This window comes from Ipomoea triloba, chromosome 11, assembly GCF_003576645.1.
Source record: "Ipomoea triloba cultivar NCNSP0323 chromosome 11, ASM357664v1".
NCBI lineage: Eukaryota > Viridiplantae > Streptophyta > Magnoliopsida > Solanales > Convolvulaceae > Ipomoea > Ipomoea triloba.
Genome location: NC_044926.1, coordinates 22,162,853 through 22,181,236, shown reverse-complemented (window position 1 = coordinate 22,181,236; position 18,384 = coordinate 22,162,853). Strand labels below are relative to the sequence as shown.

The 18,384-nt window shown below is 36.8% G+C and overlaps 1 protein-coding gene across 1 annotated transcript; it reads right to left on the bottom strand.

The window, feature by feature from the left end:
• Positions 1-935: 935 nt before the first annotated feature.
• On the bottom strand, positions 936-3,068 carry LOC115996105. The gene is made up of 6 exons (XM_031235247.1): positions 2,962-3,068; positions 2,696-2,868; positions 2,120-2,611; positions 1,550-1,939; positions 1,316-1,381; positions 936-1,255 (listed from the first exon to the last, which is right to left on the bottom strand). Exons 1-6 carry the CDS (start codon positions 3,066-3,068, stop codon positions 936-938), a joined length of 1,548 nt encoding a protein of 515 aa, XP_031091107.1.
• Between the last annotated feature and the right edge of the window lie 15,316 nt (positions 3,069-18,384).

Genomic DNA, 18,384 nt, shown 5'->3' with positions numbered 1-18,384 from the left:
CATTCCTTCGTATGCTTCTTTGGAAAGAATTTCAAACATGTACTTCATCACATAATACCCGCATTCGGTAGCTCCAACTTGTTTGGCACACTATATATTTGAATTATAATACAATTAAGAATTCATTTAATTAAAAACTATGAAATATATGTAGTTTTACAAATGTATAAAATACTTACCAAACAATTAATCCATTTTGGTTGACGATTTGTTTTCTTTCCTTTGGAATGTAATGTTGATTTCATACACCTATAAATATAAGAGATATGTATACATAAATACTATATGGCACCGTACTTTATGTATGATAACTATTAATTAGTTATAAGTTTATATTACCGATGTTTCAACTATGTCTTTAATATCCTGACGTGGTTCGCGTCCAACGGAATCAAATCAATAGATTTCATATAATAGTGGACAAATTGCCATCAACATCCAATGTTCCCTACAAACAAATAATTTATTAGTTGTAAGTAAATATAATATGTAATAAACAAATAATTTATTAGTTGTAAGTAAATATAATATGTAATAAAAGAATAATTTATTAGTTGTAAGTAAATATAATATGTAATAAAAGCACATTTTATTAGTTGTAAGTAAATATAATATGTAATAAAAGCACATTGTATTAGTTGTAAGTAAATATAATATGTAATAAAAGCACATTGTGTTTAAGTTATTTTATTTAAAGCAATTAAAACTTACTTATAAATGTAAGGGGCTAAATAACATTTTTTCTGTCCGTATTGCATGGTGACATTTATATACACTATTCGTTGTGCTTTAGTCGTCAATTTTGGTTGAATGTAAGATGGATCTATAAAGCCATACGTGGTCTTTGATGCCAAATGAAATTCGTTATACAGACACCTATTACAAAAATACATCCAATCATATATATATATATCTAATAAATGAAATGAGAAATACTATAAACAAATAATAGCAAAGAACTTATACCTTATAAAGAACTGCAGACAAGAAATATCCATCGTCTCCATATTCAAAAACCGCATGATCTCCAACTTCTCAAGATATACATCATATTCAATGTCGCCCACAATACCACGAGACATGTGCACCACAAGATTTTGTTCTAGTTTTTGAGCAACTTTATATGCCTTTTGACATAAAGGACTCAAAGAAGTCGGATCAACTATAATCTTATCAACAGAAGAAGATTTTTGCACAGCGGATTCAATCGTCAATTTGGACATTCTTTTTAACTGTTCAATATAAGTAACAATGACTATTTTGTAAAAAGTAAATTAAATACTTTTTAAGAACCAAAAGTTTTGAGAATGCATACCTCGTATGTTCATTTCAATCAAGTCTAATCTAGCATTGAGTCCATCTTTAGTCTTACCCTTTATGTCTAAAAGAGTTCCAACAATACTAGCACATACATTTTTCTCACATGCATCACATCAATACTATGCCTCACATCTAATGTCTTCCAATATGGAAGATCAAAGAATATAGATTTTTTTCCATGGACTCCTTTCATTTGAACGTATCTCAACATTAGTTTTTGACCTCTTACCTCTTTGAGATATTAGCTTTTGAGTCTTACCAAAAGTAACATTTATACCTTGGACACGTTCATAAACTTCAATCCCAATCAGTGGTTGTGGAGCATTTGTATAGTCTTGTTGCCCATTGAAAGCCTTTTTTAATCTCCTATAAGGGTGAAATCTATCAAGAAACCTCCGGTGACCCATGTAAACTGTCTTTCTACCATGAACAAGTTGATAATAGCATGTGTTCTCTTCACAAATAGGGCATGCCTTATGTTCTTTGACACTATACCCAGACAGGTTTCCATAAGCTGGAAAGTCATTGATTGTGCAGAAAAGCATAGCTTGCAACTTAAAATTCTCTTTCCGGTATGCATCAAACACTAGCACACCTTCATCCCACAATTTTTTCAAGTCTTCAACCAAAGGTGCCAAAAAGACATCTATATCATTACCTAGTTGTTTTGGCCCAGATATCATCAAACACAATAATATATATTTGTGTTTCATACACAACCAAGGAGGTAGATTATAAATCACCAACATTACTGGCCACGAGCTATGCTTACTACTTAGGTTTCCGTGAGGGTTTATACCATCAGTACAAAGTCCAAGTCTAAGATTTCTAGACTCATAGCCAAATTCAGGAAAAGCATTATCAAAGGTTTTCCATTGAGGAGAATCAGCAAGGCGCCGAAGCTTTCCATCAGATATTCTTTTATCTACATGCCATGTTAAGTTTTTCGCGTCACTTGGATTTGAAAACATATGCTTAAATCTTGGAAGAATTGGGAGATACCACAAAACTTTAGCTGGTGGCCCTTTTAAACTTGTCTTACCAACAACATGCTCTCTTGGTTTGTATCGAGATGCCCCACAGATTGGACATACATGCAATTCTTTGTAATCATTCCTAAACAATATGCAATCGTTAGGACAAGCATGTATCTTTTCATACTCTATACCCATGGGACACAGAATTTTCTTGGCATCATATGTATTCTTTGGAAGTTCATTATCTTCTGGAAGCATATCTTTTAATAACCCAAGTAAAGCTGTAAAACTCTTGTCGCTCCATCCATTTCCAGCTTTTAAATTGAATAATTTCAGAACAGCAGATAATTACAGAGTATATTTACTACACCCTGGCAATAAAGGTTGTTTTGAATCACTTAATAATTCATCTAACTCATTTGATCGATCGGTGAACTCTTCTCCAACATCGCGAAACATTTCATTCAACCGATCTTCAGACTCATCATCTTCATTTGCTTCGTTGTCAACATAAGTGTTAGATGTACTAGTTCTTTCCCCCCCTTCACCATGCCATATCCATTTTGTATAACTTAGATTAATTCCATCACAAATTAGATGATCATATATGTCATTTACACTTAATTTTGTTAAATTGCAACACTTCTTACAAGGACAAAAAAACCTCCCATTATTATTCGGAAGACGACGTTTTGCAAAGTCCAAAAATTCTTTAACTCCATCATCATATTTCCTACTAATCCGAGAAGCATGCATCCAACTTTTATCCATGACAAGTCAATCTAAAATCATTATTAATTCTAATTAATCTTGTGTTAACATTCAATCATTGATTCAACAAATATAATAACTAAAACTAACTTCAGCACAGACCACTATGTGGCTAATCACCGAATGCATAATAGAAAGCCAAAAACATAAATAAGCACAGACCACGGTGTGGCTAATCACCGGATGCATAATAGAAAGCCGAAAACTTAAATAAGCACAGACCACGGTGTGGCTAATCACTGGATGCATAATAGAAAGCCGAAAACTTAAATAAGCACAGACCACGGTGTGGCTAATCACCGGATGCATACGAGAAAGCCGAAAGTTTGTAGGAAAATAAATAAATAAAGATCTTACCTCACCAAAGCTTTGTCGTATCAAACTAATCACCTACAATGGAAAGGGTGATTTGATCATAACTAAAACTATTTGTAATGTAGTATAAAGTAATGTTCTAGGAAATTAAAGGAGAAACTAAATACTTTAATGATTTAATAATTTTATAATGTGTAAAATTTAAGACATATAATACTTCTTAACTAACAATTAGCTACCTTAACATTACAAGCAAATAGACCAACAAAAAATATGATGGTACATAGTTAATAATGATATTGGTCCATTGTGATTGAAGATTAATTTAACTTTTTTTTCTTGAAAGCCAACACAAAGAAGAAATATATTAATGAATAATTTAACTATTCTTATTTAATTTAATTAAAAATCAAAAGTGAAATTTAAAAATAAACCCTAACAAATCCTAAACTAAAGAAGTTGTGGATAATGGATAATGATAGTCATTCATTAATATATTCATATATATATATATATATATGTATATATATAATTATTTTTAACTATAATAATTCAAAAAAAAAAAACCTTACCGTTGTGACAGATCGGCAGCGGAGCTCCGGCAGTGAGGCTTGCAGCGACGAAGCGACGACTGAGCTCCCGCCGGCGTGGCTTGCAGCGACGAAGAGGGAGGCTGCTTCGCGACGGGACTGCTTCGCGCCGGGACAACGGTGCTTGCAGCGGCGGCGACGCTTTGCGGCGACGGCAGTTGGTCTGAAATTTTGGGGGGCGACGGCAGTGACTGATTTGGCTTTGTTCAATTTTAGGTTGTTGAATTGGTCTGAAATTAAATTTGGGGATGATGGCTTTATTTACAAACCCTACAACGTCGATTATTACTAATAACCGACGTTGTAGCTCCAGTATAGATAATACGACGCAATACGACGTCGGCTAAAGTCCTAGCCAACGTCGTATTGCGCGGGGGCTAAGTGAATTTGGTGATACGACGTCAGCTAATGTCCTAGCCGACGTCGTATCAAGGGTCGACGGTGTGCGTTTGCGATACGACGTCGGCTAAACACCTAGCCGACGTCGTATTGTGTAGTAGTTTTAAGTGCATACCTTTAACGTCGGTTATTACCATATAACCGACGTTAAAGGGTTTTTTTTTTAATTTTTAATTATTTAAATAACATATAACTTCGGCTAATTATTTAGCCGACGTTAATTAGCCGACGTTGTATGTGATTTTTGTAGTAGTGGTTGTTTGGTTTGGGGACATAGTAGGTGGTGAAGGAGGACATTCTTGAGGTTGTAGAGGAGGGATCTTTGTGCTAGACTACCAAGGTTGAGGTAAGACTCCATGGAAGCCTAAAAGTTACTCATTTTGCCCTATATATTCTGTATATTGTGTGTTTTGGTGATTCCACTGTGTTGAGCCGTATAAATGATGTTATGCATGTGATAGTATAACGGTGTATTTTGAAAGTATAGCCTTGTGTTGATGTTAAAATGTGTTGTTGATGGCTTTGGAAATGGTTGGAGGTCTATTGTAAGTTTTAATGGAGGATGGGTGATGGATTGATGATCAGAGAAGAGGCTATTGCCTCCCTGTGTGTTTGGCCTTGCGGGACTAGCCACAGTATAAGGTGTATCGTAAGCAAGCCCTGCAAAGAGGTCACGATAGGGAGTGACGGTCTACTTTGTATCGCCACTCCATTCTACAACCGTCGCGGTACACTACAACGAAATAGCCTGCTCCACCGCATAGTACCTCAGGGTGGCGAGGCTCGAGGCTCACTGGCCAGGCTACAAAGGCCCACCTAGAGCCCCTGGCCAGTGTCTACTTGCGGGCTTGCCAGCCCCGCAAGGAAAATTTGGTTGAGTCCAAATGTGTACAATCTGTTGTTGATTTTTGCATCCAAAATCCATTTTAAAACGTGTTGGGTATTTTCAACTATCTAGAAAAATTATTAAATCCTTAAGTATGTGAATGCCACTATTGGAGACCACTATTTTGAGAGCTATGTATACTTACTATATTTTTTATAAACATTTATATTTTTTCATTTATAAAAATGCTACGATTTACACTAAGCATATAAGTATCTATCTTATGAGTACAAATATAATATTTTCCTAGCCTAAGGGCAGACCTACTTATTTGAAGGCAAATTTGGTTGAGTCCAAATGTGCACAATCTGTTGTTGATTTTTGCATCCAAAATCCATTTTAAAACGTGTTGGGTATTTTCAACTAGAGTTAATTCCACTTTTGGTCCAAGATTTATAGGTGGCATTCCACTTTTAGTCATCTTTTATCAAAACATCCACATTTAGTCCTAGTATTATTGTGGCATGACCATTTTTTGTCCTCCGTCAACAAAATTGTTGAAATGTTGTTAAATACAATGACATTTCGGTCTTCAATTACAGATTTTTTCAAAAAAATAAACATAAAAATATAGTGGGGTCAACTTACTTTGTATAAAAATGATTGAAAAACCATTGTATTTAACGACATTTCAACAATTTATGATTGAAAAACCATTGTATTTAACGACATTTCAACAATTTTGTTGAGAAAAACCATTGTATTTAACGACATTTCAACAATTTTGTTGACGGAGACCATTGTATTTAACGACATTTCAACAATTTTGTTGACGGAGTACCAAAAATGGTCATGCCACAATAATACTAGGACCAAATGTGGATGTTTTGATAAAAAGGGACTAAAAGTGGAATGACACCTATAAATCTAGGACCAAAAATGGAATTAACTCTTTTCAACTATCTAGAAAATTATTAAATCCTTAAGTATGTGAATGCCACTATTGGAGACCACTATTTTGAGAGCTATGTATACTTACTATATTTTTATAAACATTTATATTTTTTCATTTATAAAAATGCTACGATTTACACTACGCATATAAGTATCTATCTTATGAGTATAAATATAATATTTTCCTAGCCTAAGGGCAAACCTACTTATTTGAATACAAATATGGATAGTAAATTGCCCCTAAATACTCTATTTTGAAAATTATAGTTTTTATACATAAAAACTATTTTGAGGGCAAACTATGGATCTTACTACTAGTATTACTATGATTGATAATACTACCATTGATTTTGTTACTCTATTTGGGAGGATTATGATTATATAAAAATGTATGAAGTGTGAAGTGTTCAGTAGGGAGTTACTGTTCATTAGAACTTCGCTGCGGTGATGATCCTGCCCCACTATTTGAGATATTAATACCTCCTATGTATATCTATGTGTATATGATTAGAATATTGTTCACGAGTATGATGTTGATGATGAGCAAATATTTAGAAAACTCCTCCCTTTCTATTACTCATGTTAAGAAAGAACTACTACAGAAAGCACATTTAACGTCAGTTTTTTAGCACTTTTAACGTTGGTTAAAAATTGACGCCAATATGGCAGACGTTGTATATAAATGATACGACGCCGGTTCTAAAAACTGACGCCGTATTTAGTTTTTTTTTTAAATAATCAACGACGTCGGTTATTAAGGAAAACCGACGTCGTTTAATTTTTAAAAAATAAAAATAATAGGATACGACGTTGGTTATTAAGGATAACCGTCGTTGTATCTAATACTTAAAAAAATAAATTAAACGACGTCGATTTTTAACCAAAACCGACGTCGTTTAGTATTTAAAAACAAAAAAAAATACATACGGTATGGCTAATCACCGGATGTAAAAAAAAAAAAAAGCTAAAAACATAAATAAAAGAAAATTACCGGATGCACAAAAGAAAGCCGAAAGTTTGTAAAAAATAAATAGGAAAAAATCTTACCTCACCACAGAGTTGTCCACGTCGGTAAACAAATCTCGAATCTAACTAATCACCTACAAGTTTTATTTGTAAATTAATATAGTAAATTGATATTATCTCATAACAATACTATTTTAAACAATCTCAAAATAATTTACAATTCAATAAAATACTAAAATACCATAAATTCAACAATAATATGTAAAATGAATACACATTCAATTATATTAACTTATAATGCTTAAATTTCTCAATAATCCTATAACTTAAACTACATTAGCATTAATTTCTAAAATTAAAAATAAATTAAAAATAATTCGAAATATAATAAAAATAAATTTTAAAATACCCAATAGTTCTTAAAATTCGAAATATAATAACAATAATTCCTAAATTTCAAAGTATATTAACATTAATTCTTAAAACTTGAAATAAATTAACAATAATTCCTAAAATATACTATATTTCTTAAATTTGAAATATATAATCTATAATGTCTAAAATACATAATAATTTCTTAAAATTCCAAATTGTTAATTTATAAGGTCTAAAATACATAATAATTCCTAAAATTTGAAATATATTATAAATAATTCCTAAAATACACAATAATTTCTTAAAATTTGAAATTATTAATTTATAAGGCCTAAAATACATAATAATTCCTAAAATTTGAAATATATTATAAATAATTCCAAAAATACACAATAATTTCTTAAAATTCGAAATTATTAATTTACAAGGCCTAAAGTACATAATAATTCCTAAAATTTGAAATATATTATAAATAACTCCTAAAATACATAATAATTTCTTAAAATTCAAAATTATTAATTTATAAGGCCTAAAATACATAATAATTACTAAAATTTGAAATACATTTTAAATAATTCCTAAAATACACAATAATTTTTTAAAATTCGAATGTATTAATTTATAAGGCCTAAAATACATAATTCCTAAAATTTGAAATATATTATAAATAATTCCTAAAATACACAATAACTTTAAAAATTTGTAATATGTTAACAAATAATTCTAAATATATTAAAAAAATTAATTTTTACCGGTGGCCAGCAATGGGAAGCTCGTGGAGGCCAACGGGGTTTGTACAATTTAGAGTTATTTCCCTCAAAATGATGTAGTTTTGAGTGAAATAACCTATTAAAGAAAGAACAATAGCTAATTGACCTATTAGGCGACCTATTCGGTGCCTAAGAGCTAATTGACCTATTGGGTTAGAAGGTATGATTTGTTGATAATATTAGCTGATTGTAGAAAGTTGTTTGATAAATTAGCTGTTAGTTGATAGTTGTTTGGTATAATTTCTTTTCTCAAAAAGCTAATTGAAAAGGCTACTTTGAGTAGCCTTTTAAATTTTAGCATTTTGGAGTTACAAAAAGTTTATTAACCAAACAACTAATAGTGGTCAAATAAGTCAAAATTGGCTGATAGACTGATTATTTACCAAACAGGCCTTAGTAAAAAATTATTGTCTAAAATGTATTTTCTTAGTTTATAGTACTTGCTCAAGTTCTTAATCTGCATTTATTTTAAAATTTGTTTCTATTATAGTTGCTCCGTACTTACATGAAGGACAAATGCGATCAGATCAGCCAGCATGCATAGATAGAAATCGCACCTAATAATAATTTTATTAATAGTACTCAATAATTAATTAAAAGAAAATGTTTTTGACACTTATAATTACCATCCACTTCCTATTAGTCATTTCTAGATTTAAAAAAGAAATTATTTAATTTATTTTTATGGCTTATTGGTGGATTGGTTAAGCAAACCATGAATTAATAAGAAAAACAAATTGTTTGACATTTATGTCAAACAAGACTCGGCAAAAGTTTTTGGAAAATGCTATCAGAAAAGGATGGTGCCAATGATGCTGGAACTCAAAGTGTCAGACACAACAACATAAGGAGTGGAAAAGTTAAGAAAATCAAAGGATGTTGTTTCGTGTGCGGTAAACATGGACACCGAGCACCCCAGTGCTATCATCGCAAGGGTAAAAAAAATTCACAGAGGTCAATCTGACGGAGCAAGATGAGTATAGCATTCCCTTAATTAGTAGTTGATGGTGTAAATTGATTTGGGATGTAAGGATCAATTAACAACCATAGTGTATACATGAGGATATATGAACGGGTGAAGATGAAGAAAATGATAGAAAAGATAGAAATGGCTGAGTGAAGCCAATAATTTGTGTGTTGTATTGTGAATGCCCACATTAAATGAATTACAAGGAGGGTTAGGGCCTTTATATAGTTACAAGCCCTGACCCTTCAGGAATATAATATAATATTTTCTAAAGGATACTTGACCTTTTACATTATCTAAGGGTCACCTGACCTTTCAGGAATATAATAATAATAAATATACACTTTGAATTCCTACGTGTAGTCCTTGGGGTATTTAACCATCACGAGTCCCCCACTTCTTGAATCTGCGAGAGTCGTCAGGTTCGAGAAGTAAAATATGTTCCCGACGGCTAGCTTGTTGCGAACAAACTTCTCCGAAGAAAAACATTTCAATATTGACTCCCAACTAGTATTGTAGAAGAAAATGCCACTTTTAATACATATATGTTAGTAATATAATTGAATTTTACCAGAAAATTTTTGTAAAAATGGTCCAATTGCACAAATTTTGATTGTTTGATGGCTGAATTGCACACTTTTTAAGTTCAATGGCCCAATTGCACAAAAGCGATAAGTTCAGTGGCCTATTTGACACTTTTTCCTTTTTTTTTTTTTTTGTGTTACAATAATCTAACACTATACTAGAATTTTACAAATTCTAATTCTAATAATAATAATAATAATAATAACACTAATGCTATAATAATAATAATAAATTTAATTCCCAAGCTCTCCGGCTGCTTGTCTCACTCCACCGCCCATGCTTTTTCAGTTGCCAGAACGCCACACTCACACTGCCACCCACAGCCAATCAACTTCCTTGCTTTTTGCTTTTTCTTTAAAAGTGACTGGGAGAGTTGTTGGCTGGCAGAGGAGTTCTTGAATATGTTAATCATGTTGAAGCAGATACAGGATGATAATGGTGGACAGCGACGGTGGGCGGTGCCGGTTCAGACCTTCATTTTCTTTTATTTCTATTTTACTTGAACTGACAGAGAAGAGAGTGAGAGATAGCTTTGATGAAGAAATGAAGGGTTATTGCCCCTTGCCACCATGAACCAGAGGACGGTGAAGGATTCTGGTCAGAAACCACCGAAACTGTTGGTGGGGTCGCGAGGAAAGGAGCTTCAAACTGCCAGAGCTTCAAACATAGTTGTTGCAGTGGACGACTTCTCCGGTTGTTGACGGTGGTTGACGCCAAAGTCAACACATTCTTCTCTGTATTTGGCTTCTTCTACTTCTGGGATTTTCTTGGGTGGATTTTTATGGCAGTTAACTTCTTCTACAAGCTCGATTTGCCCAGCTATTTATGTTTTCTCCACCTGCAATGGGTGGTCTTCGATGAAAAGTCCACCTGCTCAGAAATACTACCTCGCACAATAACTGAGCCTGGTGGAAAACTGCGTTGCTTGTACATCTGTGGTTCTGGTTCTCGAACATGCATGGCTTCCAAGACTGTCAATCATGACTGATAGAGGGAGAGACGACGCTGCTATTTTTGGAGCTACCATTTTTAAAGTTCCAATCCTCCACCAGCCTAGAGAGACCCACATTGGTTCAGACGGAGGGCCAGCGGAATCATCCATCGACGTCAGCCATTGATGGTGTAAATTGATTTGGGATGTAAGGATCAATTAACAACCATAGTGTATACATGAGGATATATGAACGGGTGAAGATGAAGAAAATGATAGAAAAGATAGAAATGGGAGTGAAGCCAATAATTTGTGTGTTGTATTGTGAATGCCCACATTGAATGAATTACTTAGGGCCTTTATATAGTTACATGCCCTGACCCTTCAGGAATATAATATAATATTTTTTAAAGGACACGTGACCTTTCACATTATTTAAGGGTCACTTGACCTTTCAGGAATATAATAATAATAAATATACACTTCGAATTCCTACGTGTAGTTCTTGGGGTATTTAACCATCAGTAGTTAATTTGACGGAGCAAGATGAGTATAGCATTCCCTTAATTAGTAGTTAATTTGACAAGGTTGAAGGTCTATATTGAGATAGACACAACAGACTTGAATATTAAGGTTTAATCATAAGCAGTCGTATCAGTTCAAGTTTAAACACTGATATTAAGGTCAACTCATTTGTATTGCTCAGACATTGTCCTTTCTAGACTTCTACTTTGAATGTGTGGGGGATCATCATTTCTTGTTTCTTGAAATGGGAACCTTAGCGAAGCAGGTTCAGGTGGATCACAGAACAACACATAAACTAGTTTCACTTGTTCAAAGAGTATCAGCATTCTTTGAGCCCACCGCCTGTAATTATTTCCATCGAGGGCGGTTATTTTGGATAAATCGGGTATGACAGAGGGAGCCATCGTATCGAAAGGTTGACTGAAACATGTGATCGAATAAGTTGTAACACGGCACAGACATCCTTTTCTGGTTTAGTTGTTATCCTTTTCCTAAAGAGTGTCAAAATAAGTTGACATTGTCTCTATTTCCCAATACTTTGTACAACACCATAGTTGCAATAAACCATGGGGAAGGGATAGCCGCTAATCCCTACAGTGTTCTCGTCGTCAACGTCTTCGCAATTTTTTCGCCGGCGATTTCTAACATGTCCCAGGTAATGATCATTGGCTTTGCGGGAATGAAAAAGGAGTTGGGAGAAAAATACATCTAGAAAAGATTTGTTGAAATTGTATTGTGTATCTTGAATGTACAATAAAAATCTAAGGTTTCTACTTTGTTTTAACCGAATTAATTATGTGATTAAATTAGTCAATTATAAACAGATAAATAAGCAATATAAACAATAAAGCAAATTAAAGAACCAGACACCAGGAATTGTTTATGTAGTTCGGAGCTACAGTCCTACGTCTGCGGGGCACTTCAGTAAGCCCAATCCACTAGATGATCACAAGGGTTACAAGGAGTCACGAAACAACCATACTACAACAATGGTTACATAAAGTACTCCTAGCTAAGCCTTCATCATCTTCAAGCTGACACTGTGCGTTGCATAATTGACCACCAACAAAGACGAACCACCAAGCACACTTCCATGCTGATAATACCACAAGAATAATAGTATAATTCTGAATATAAAGCTCATGTAAATCTGGAATAGATATATGTAGTAAAGTGTGTAGAGAATCCCATGATTTAGAGCTCTTTATATAGTAAAAGGTCCAACCTCTTAAACCTGAAAAAATGCAGTTGTTATTCCCTCAAATGAAGCTCCAACCAGTAGTGTAGATCCAGAGTTGATACAGTTGACTTAAACTAACAACCTATAAAATTAAACTAAGTTTTTGATTAATAATTAAACCAATTAAAGGTGGTCTAAATGTGTATCATTTGTACACTTACATTTGTTTTTAGCAAGTAGGATATCGAGTGGAGGCACTGTCGACGTTCCTATGGGCGGCAGACGACAGTGATAAGAGCAACTCTAGTGGCCAATCCAATCCTCAAGACGCACTTGCTCTCACATTATGTGAACATGTGAAAGAAGTTGGACCCGCCCTTACCTTCGCAGTGCCTAGGCAACATCCTCCAAGGGACGGACTTTGTGTGGGAAGTCGATGGCGGCGCTGCAGGCGAATCAGTTACTGGCCGGTCGCTATGGAAAGGGTCGGAGTTAGGATTTGGATGTAATGTTTTTATGCCCATTTGTGATCAAATTGTGTATAATAAGCTTTGATGTGTTCATTCTTGCAAAACTCTACCATATGTTATGTTTCGAAGCCATTCTCGTAGAACTAAACAAGATCCGAGGCCAAAAGAAGAAGTAACGAAGAAGCGAGGCGGACGGTAGGCCCCCCACGCCAACTCCCACGCGTGGAATCATTCCAATAGGGATCCACGCGTGGACCCTTTGCGTGGGCGAGATCATTAAGGGCAAAAACGGAATTGGCAATTTGGAAGACTATTTAAAGCAAACCCAATTTTTTAGAGGGGGATCCTGATTTGTTAGATCTAATTTTCTTCTTCCCTTAGGGGATTTTCCCCATCCTTAGTTCTAGATTCTTAGATAGGGAATAAGATTAGATCTAGAGTTTGCTTTTGGAAATTGAAGATTGAATGGTGTAATATTGCTATCTCTTAGATTGGTAATCTCGCCTCTATCTTTATATTTCTATTAGTTTAATTGCAATTTCTATTATTTTTCTTGCTTGATTTTATGCTTTCATTTGTTTTGATTCTTGCAATGATTAGTTAGCTTAGATTTGGGGATTGGACGTTCCAATCTAGTTATTGTGTTTGATTTGATGCAATTCTTCACTACTACAAAAATGATCATATAAGTATAGCTTTACACTACACCTTTTAAAAGATGTGTAGTGGATTCTCTAAAAAAAAAAAAAAAAAGACCCTACTTTTCGCTGCAACCACCAAGATCGGGTGCCGTGAAAAATAAATTATTATTTTAATAAGTAACTTTTCGCGGCACCCACGGGGAGCGGGTGCCACGGAAAATAAAGTTAGGGTTCTTACATCTTGTGTGGTTGATACTTCTCTTGATTTGCTTCTATTTCCGACCGGAATAGGTAGTAAAGTTAGGGGAAGTATAGATTGCACGATAGCGGGTCTATATGAGTCCTAATCGACCACATCCCCGACCTTGGTCCGGGAGGACGAGGCCCGGGAGGAGTGGTAGATCAGACCAAGTGTTTGTCAAAATGCATGCCCCATCTGAATGAAGAACCGGGAGTCCGGAGTGTGACGCCACTCGGTGATGGTGTCGTGGGCTCCGTTGATTGAAACCAAGTTGCATTGTCTGGAATCCCCGTAGTGGTGTCAAGCATGAGACTTATATAGGACATCCATCTCCTCGTTTCCTTTGATTATTTGCCTTTGTTTTGCATTTGTTTACCTCTTATTCCATGCTTCCTTTCGCCTTGAGTGATTCTTGTAACTCTTGCCTCTTAACATCCTAAATGCCAACACTTAATTCGATTCCAATTTGTCATCCTTGAGAACACGACACTCGGGGAACTTCTTCTCCATTTTACCCTCTTTATTCCATCTTTCCACCTCACCTAAAACTACTACATCAACTATTAATGTTAAGCGCATATTGGTCTTTATTCATAATTCCTTAGCATTCCAAACCCAACCAAACAATGGAATTCATATTCCTAGTAATTTCTTTTCCACCAACCAAACAATGTAATCTATTTTCCTGGTAATTTGTTTTCCATTGAATTTGAATTCCATTTCTCTTCAAATATTTGCAACGAACCAAACAGGCTATTAAGGGTGTCAATTTGTTCCCTTTATCATTCCAATCGGAATTTCGACCTTCAGGAGAGAGAATGTCCCCTCCCATACCTACTAAATAATTCCTATAAATCTTGGGACTATTGATTGTCTGATCCCGCTATGTTTGTGCTAAATTGATAGTTATTGGGTTCCAAAATTAACGTTGTATGTGTTTTATGTAGTAGTGTAAAGAACTAATAATATTAATAAACAGGATAATGTCAAGGCTCATGAAAGACTGCTTTTAGTGTACAAATAAATAAAATATCACTGCCAAGACCTTGTGGTCTATTGGCACCCGGTTGCACTCTCATATGAAAGGGGGTGCGTTCGAGCCTCGGTGGAGATGGTATTGACTCTTTGCTATATATATATATATATATATATATATATATATATATATATATATATATATATATATATATATATATATATCGTCCTGGATCACATAAGGCCCACAAGTTATAGTACGTACTCGTACTAAAAATATGAGGAAAATGAGTGCAAGAAATGCCTTAATCATCCTGGACCACACACATAGGCACATAGCGCATGTCCACAGAGCCTACACATATATGATTAGGTTGCGATAAGTTTCGTATGTAATATACTCTCCTTCAAATAACAAAAATTTATAACCATTTAGAGCATCAATTCTTTTTATTAAATAATGACTTTTTTTGACAGCAAACACGCTCAACTTTCATTATCAGTGTGCAAAGCACCCAGAACAAACAATGGAGGAACATGAAACCAAGAAATACAATCAGTCATAGAACTAGTCTCCCTAGCAATTAAGTGGGCAACCGAGTTCGTTGATCGTTTAGCAAAACAGAAACACAGGCCAACAATAGATCCTGCATAATCTTTAACATCTTCAATAATTAAATCAAACCCTGAATCACCCACAGTCCCATGCACAACATAGAAGACCTCCGGGCATCAACCTCTACATCCACACAAGTCGCATGTAGTTCTTTCAACCAACTCAAAGCCTCCCGGACCCCTAACGCCTCAGCTTCCCTAGCAGAAGAAGCTGCTAACCCCAGCACAGCCCTGGCCGCCACGAAGCACCCTGCTGAATCTCTAATCACCATACCTACCCCTACCACTCCATTACTCACTGAATAAGCAGCATCAACATTCACCTTCCACCTCCCCTCCGCCGGCCAACACCACCCCTGAAGAATGCCATCACCCCTCACCATCACTTCCCCTAATCCGTTGGCGTCACACCATCTTTGCCAAAATGTTTGGGCGAGAATGAGGACCCTCTCCACCACAGCTTCTCCCCTTCGCCACACCACCTCATTCCTGCACTGCCATATACTCCAGCATACCATAATTGCATAGCTCTGTACATCCCCTACTAAGCTCTCAAATATAAACCTCATCCCCATGCAAAGCGAGCTCCAACCCTCGCTATCCATCCCCACACCCACCTTCCGCCAGCACTCTTTCGCCACCCGGCATTGGAACAACAAGTGTAGAGCCTTCTCTACCCCCTCATGACACATCTTACAATCCACAACACATTGCACCCTTCTGCTGCGAAGCACATCGGCTGTGGGTAGACAATGATTACAGACTTGCCATATAAATGTCTTCACCTTCGGTGGAACATGCAGTCGCCACACCGCTGTCCAGCCACACCAGTCCTCAGACCTCACCTCGCCTACCAATGCACGATAGCAGCTCTTCACTGTGAATCTGCCTCGATTATCTCCAGTCCAATAAAGAGTATCGTGACACTCCCTATGACTCAAGGGGATACGCAACACAAGACTTGCGTCTCTTTCGTTGAGGACATCGCGCACCACTTCCACATCCCAGTCCCTACGTCTAGTACACATTAAGCCCTTCACCTTCGTGCCCGCTAACTGCTCAGGCATCTCTGTCTCCACCCTCATATCGTGCTTATCTGGTAGCCATGCGTCACCCCAAACCTTAATACTCTCCCCATCACCCACCTTCCAACAACATCCCCGCTTCAGCACCTCTTGCGTTTGCTACACACTACGCCAAATAAATGATGGGTTGCATCCCAACTTGGCCTCAAGGAAGTTGGTTTTGGGATAATATCGTGCTTTAAATATCCTCACAACCAACGACTCTGGATTCTTCATAAGTCGCCATGCTTGCTTGCTAAGCATGGCCAGATTGAACTCTCGAACCCTCCGAAATCCCATACCACCCACCTTCTTAGGCACACACAACCTCTCTCACCTCATCCACCTAATCCCTCCCACCCCATGCCCACTGCCCCGCCACCAAAACCCATTCAGAATACCCTCGATTTCACGACATAGCTCATTAGGAAGAAGGAAGACATTCATCGTGTACGTAGGTAAAGCCTGCAACACGGTTTTGATCATTATCTCCCTTCCAGCCCTCGAAAGAAACCGATTAGTCCAGTTGTTAATACGGTTCAGCACCCGTTCACAAAGGAACCCCATAACCTCCCTTTTCCTCCTTCCCACAAGAGAAGGCAACCCCAAGTACCGTCCCTCCCCACCTCCTACTGTAACGCCTAGTATTTCAGTCACTGCTTCTCTATCATCATAGCCCACATTTGCACTGAAAGTTAAAGATGACTTGTCAAAATTTACCTCTTGACCCGAAGCTGCAGCGTATTCCCCTAAGATCGCAGCAATCACACCGGCCTCGAGCGAATTCGCTCTGAAGAATAGAAAGCAATCGTCAGCGAACAACAAGTGAGACACCCGTGGTGCCCCCCTCGCCACCGCCACACCATGCACCCCGCCACACTCCTCCTGAGTCTTAATTGCTACACTTAAACCTTCAGCGACCAAAATGAATAAATACGGGGATAACGGGTCACCCTGTCGTATCCCCATCCCCGGATAAATAGGTCCCACCTCCTCCCCCTCGACCAGTACATTGTACTTCACGGTTCTAACACAGTACATGATCAGCGCCACCCATCTCTCCGCAAACCCCATCTTCAGCATTACCTGCTCCAAGAAACACCACTCGACCCTATCATACGCCTTACTCATATCGAGTTTAAGCGCTGCAAATCCCTCCTTCCCTTGCCTTCGCCTTTTCAAAAAATGATGTGTCTCGAACGCAACCATCACATTGTCTGTAATGGACCGCCCAGGGACAAATGCACTCTGATTCAAAGAAATTAAGCTATGAAGCAGAGGCTTGAGTCGATTCGCCAGAACTTTTGCCACGACTTTATATATGACGTTACATAGAGATATAGGTCGCATGTCTCGCATGGTCTCAGGCTTCTCCTTCTTTGGAATAAGAACAATGTTAGTGCTATTAATCCCCTCTGGTAAATCCCTAGTCTCTAAGAAACGCCTGCACAACTCCACCACATCCAACCCCACGATATCCCAAAAATTCTGATAGAATCCCGGACTCATCCCATCAGGTCCGGGAGATTTATCAGGAAACATGCTATTCACTGCCGCCCACACTTCCTCCGCCCTCACTGGTCGCAGCAACATCTGATTTTGTGCGTTATTGACCTTCCCCGTCATACATTCCAGGATAGGATGCATATCTCCCTGACAAGAAGCAAATAGCGCCTGGAAATAGTCTACCATGTGCGCCCCAAGTGCCGCACACTCAGAAATCCACTGCCCATTGTCATCGCACAACCTCTTGATTTGGTTTCGACGTCGCCGACTTTTAACCGAGTTGTGGAAAAATCTGGTGTTCACATCGCCCTCCTTGTACCAGAACTCTTTGGCTCTTTGACGCCAAAAAGCGCTCTGCTGTTCCAGGATGTTTAGATACTGTGTTTGCACTTCCCCAAACTCCACCTGACTCTGCACATCA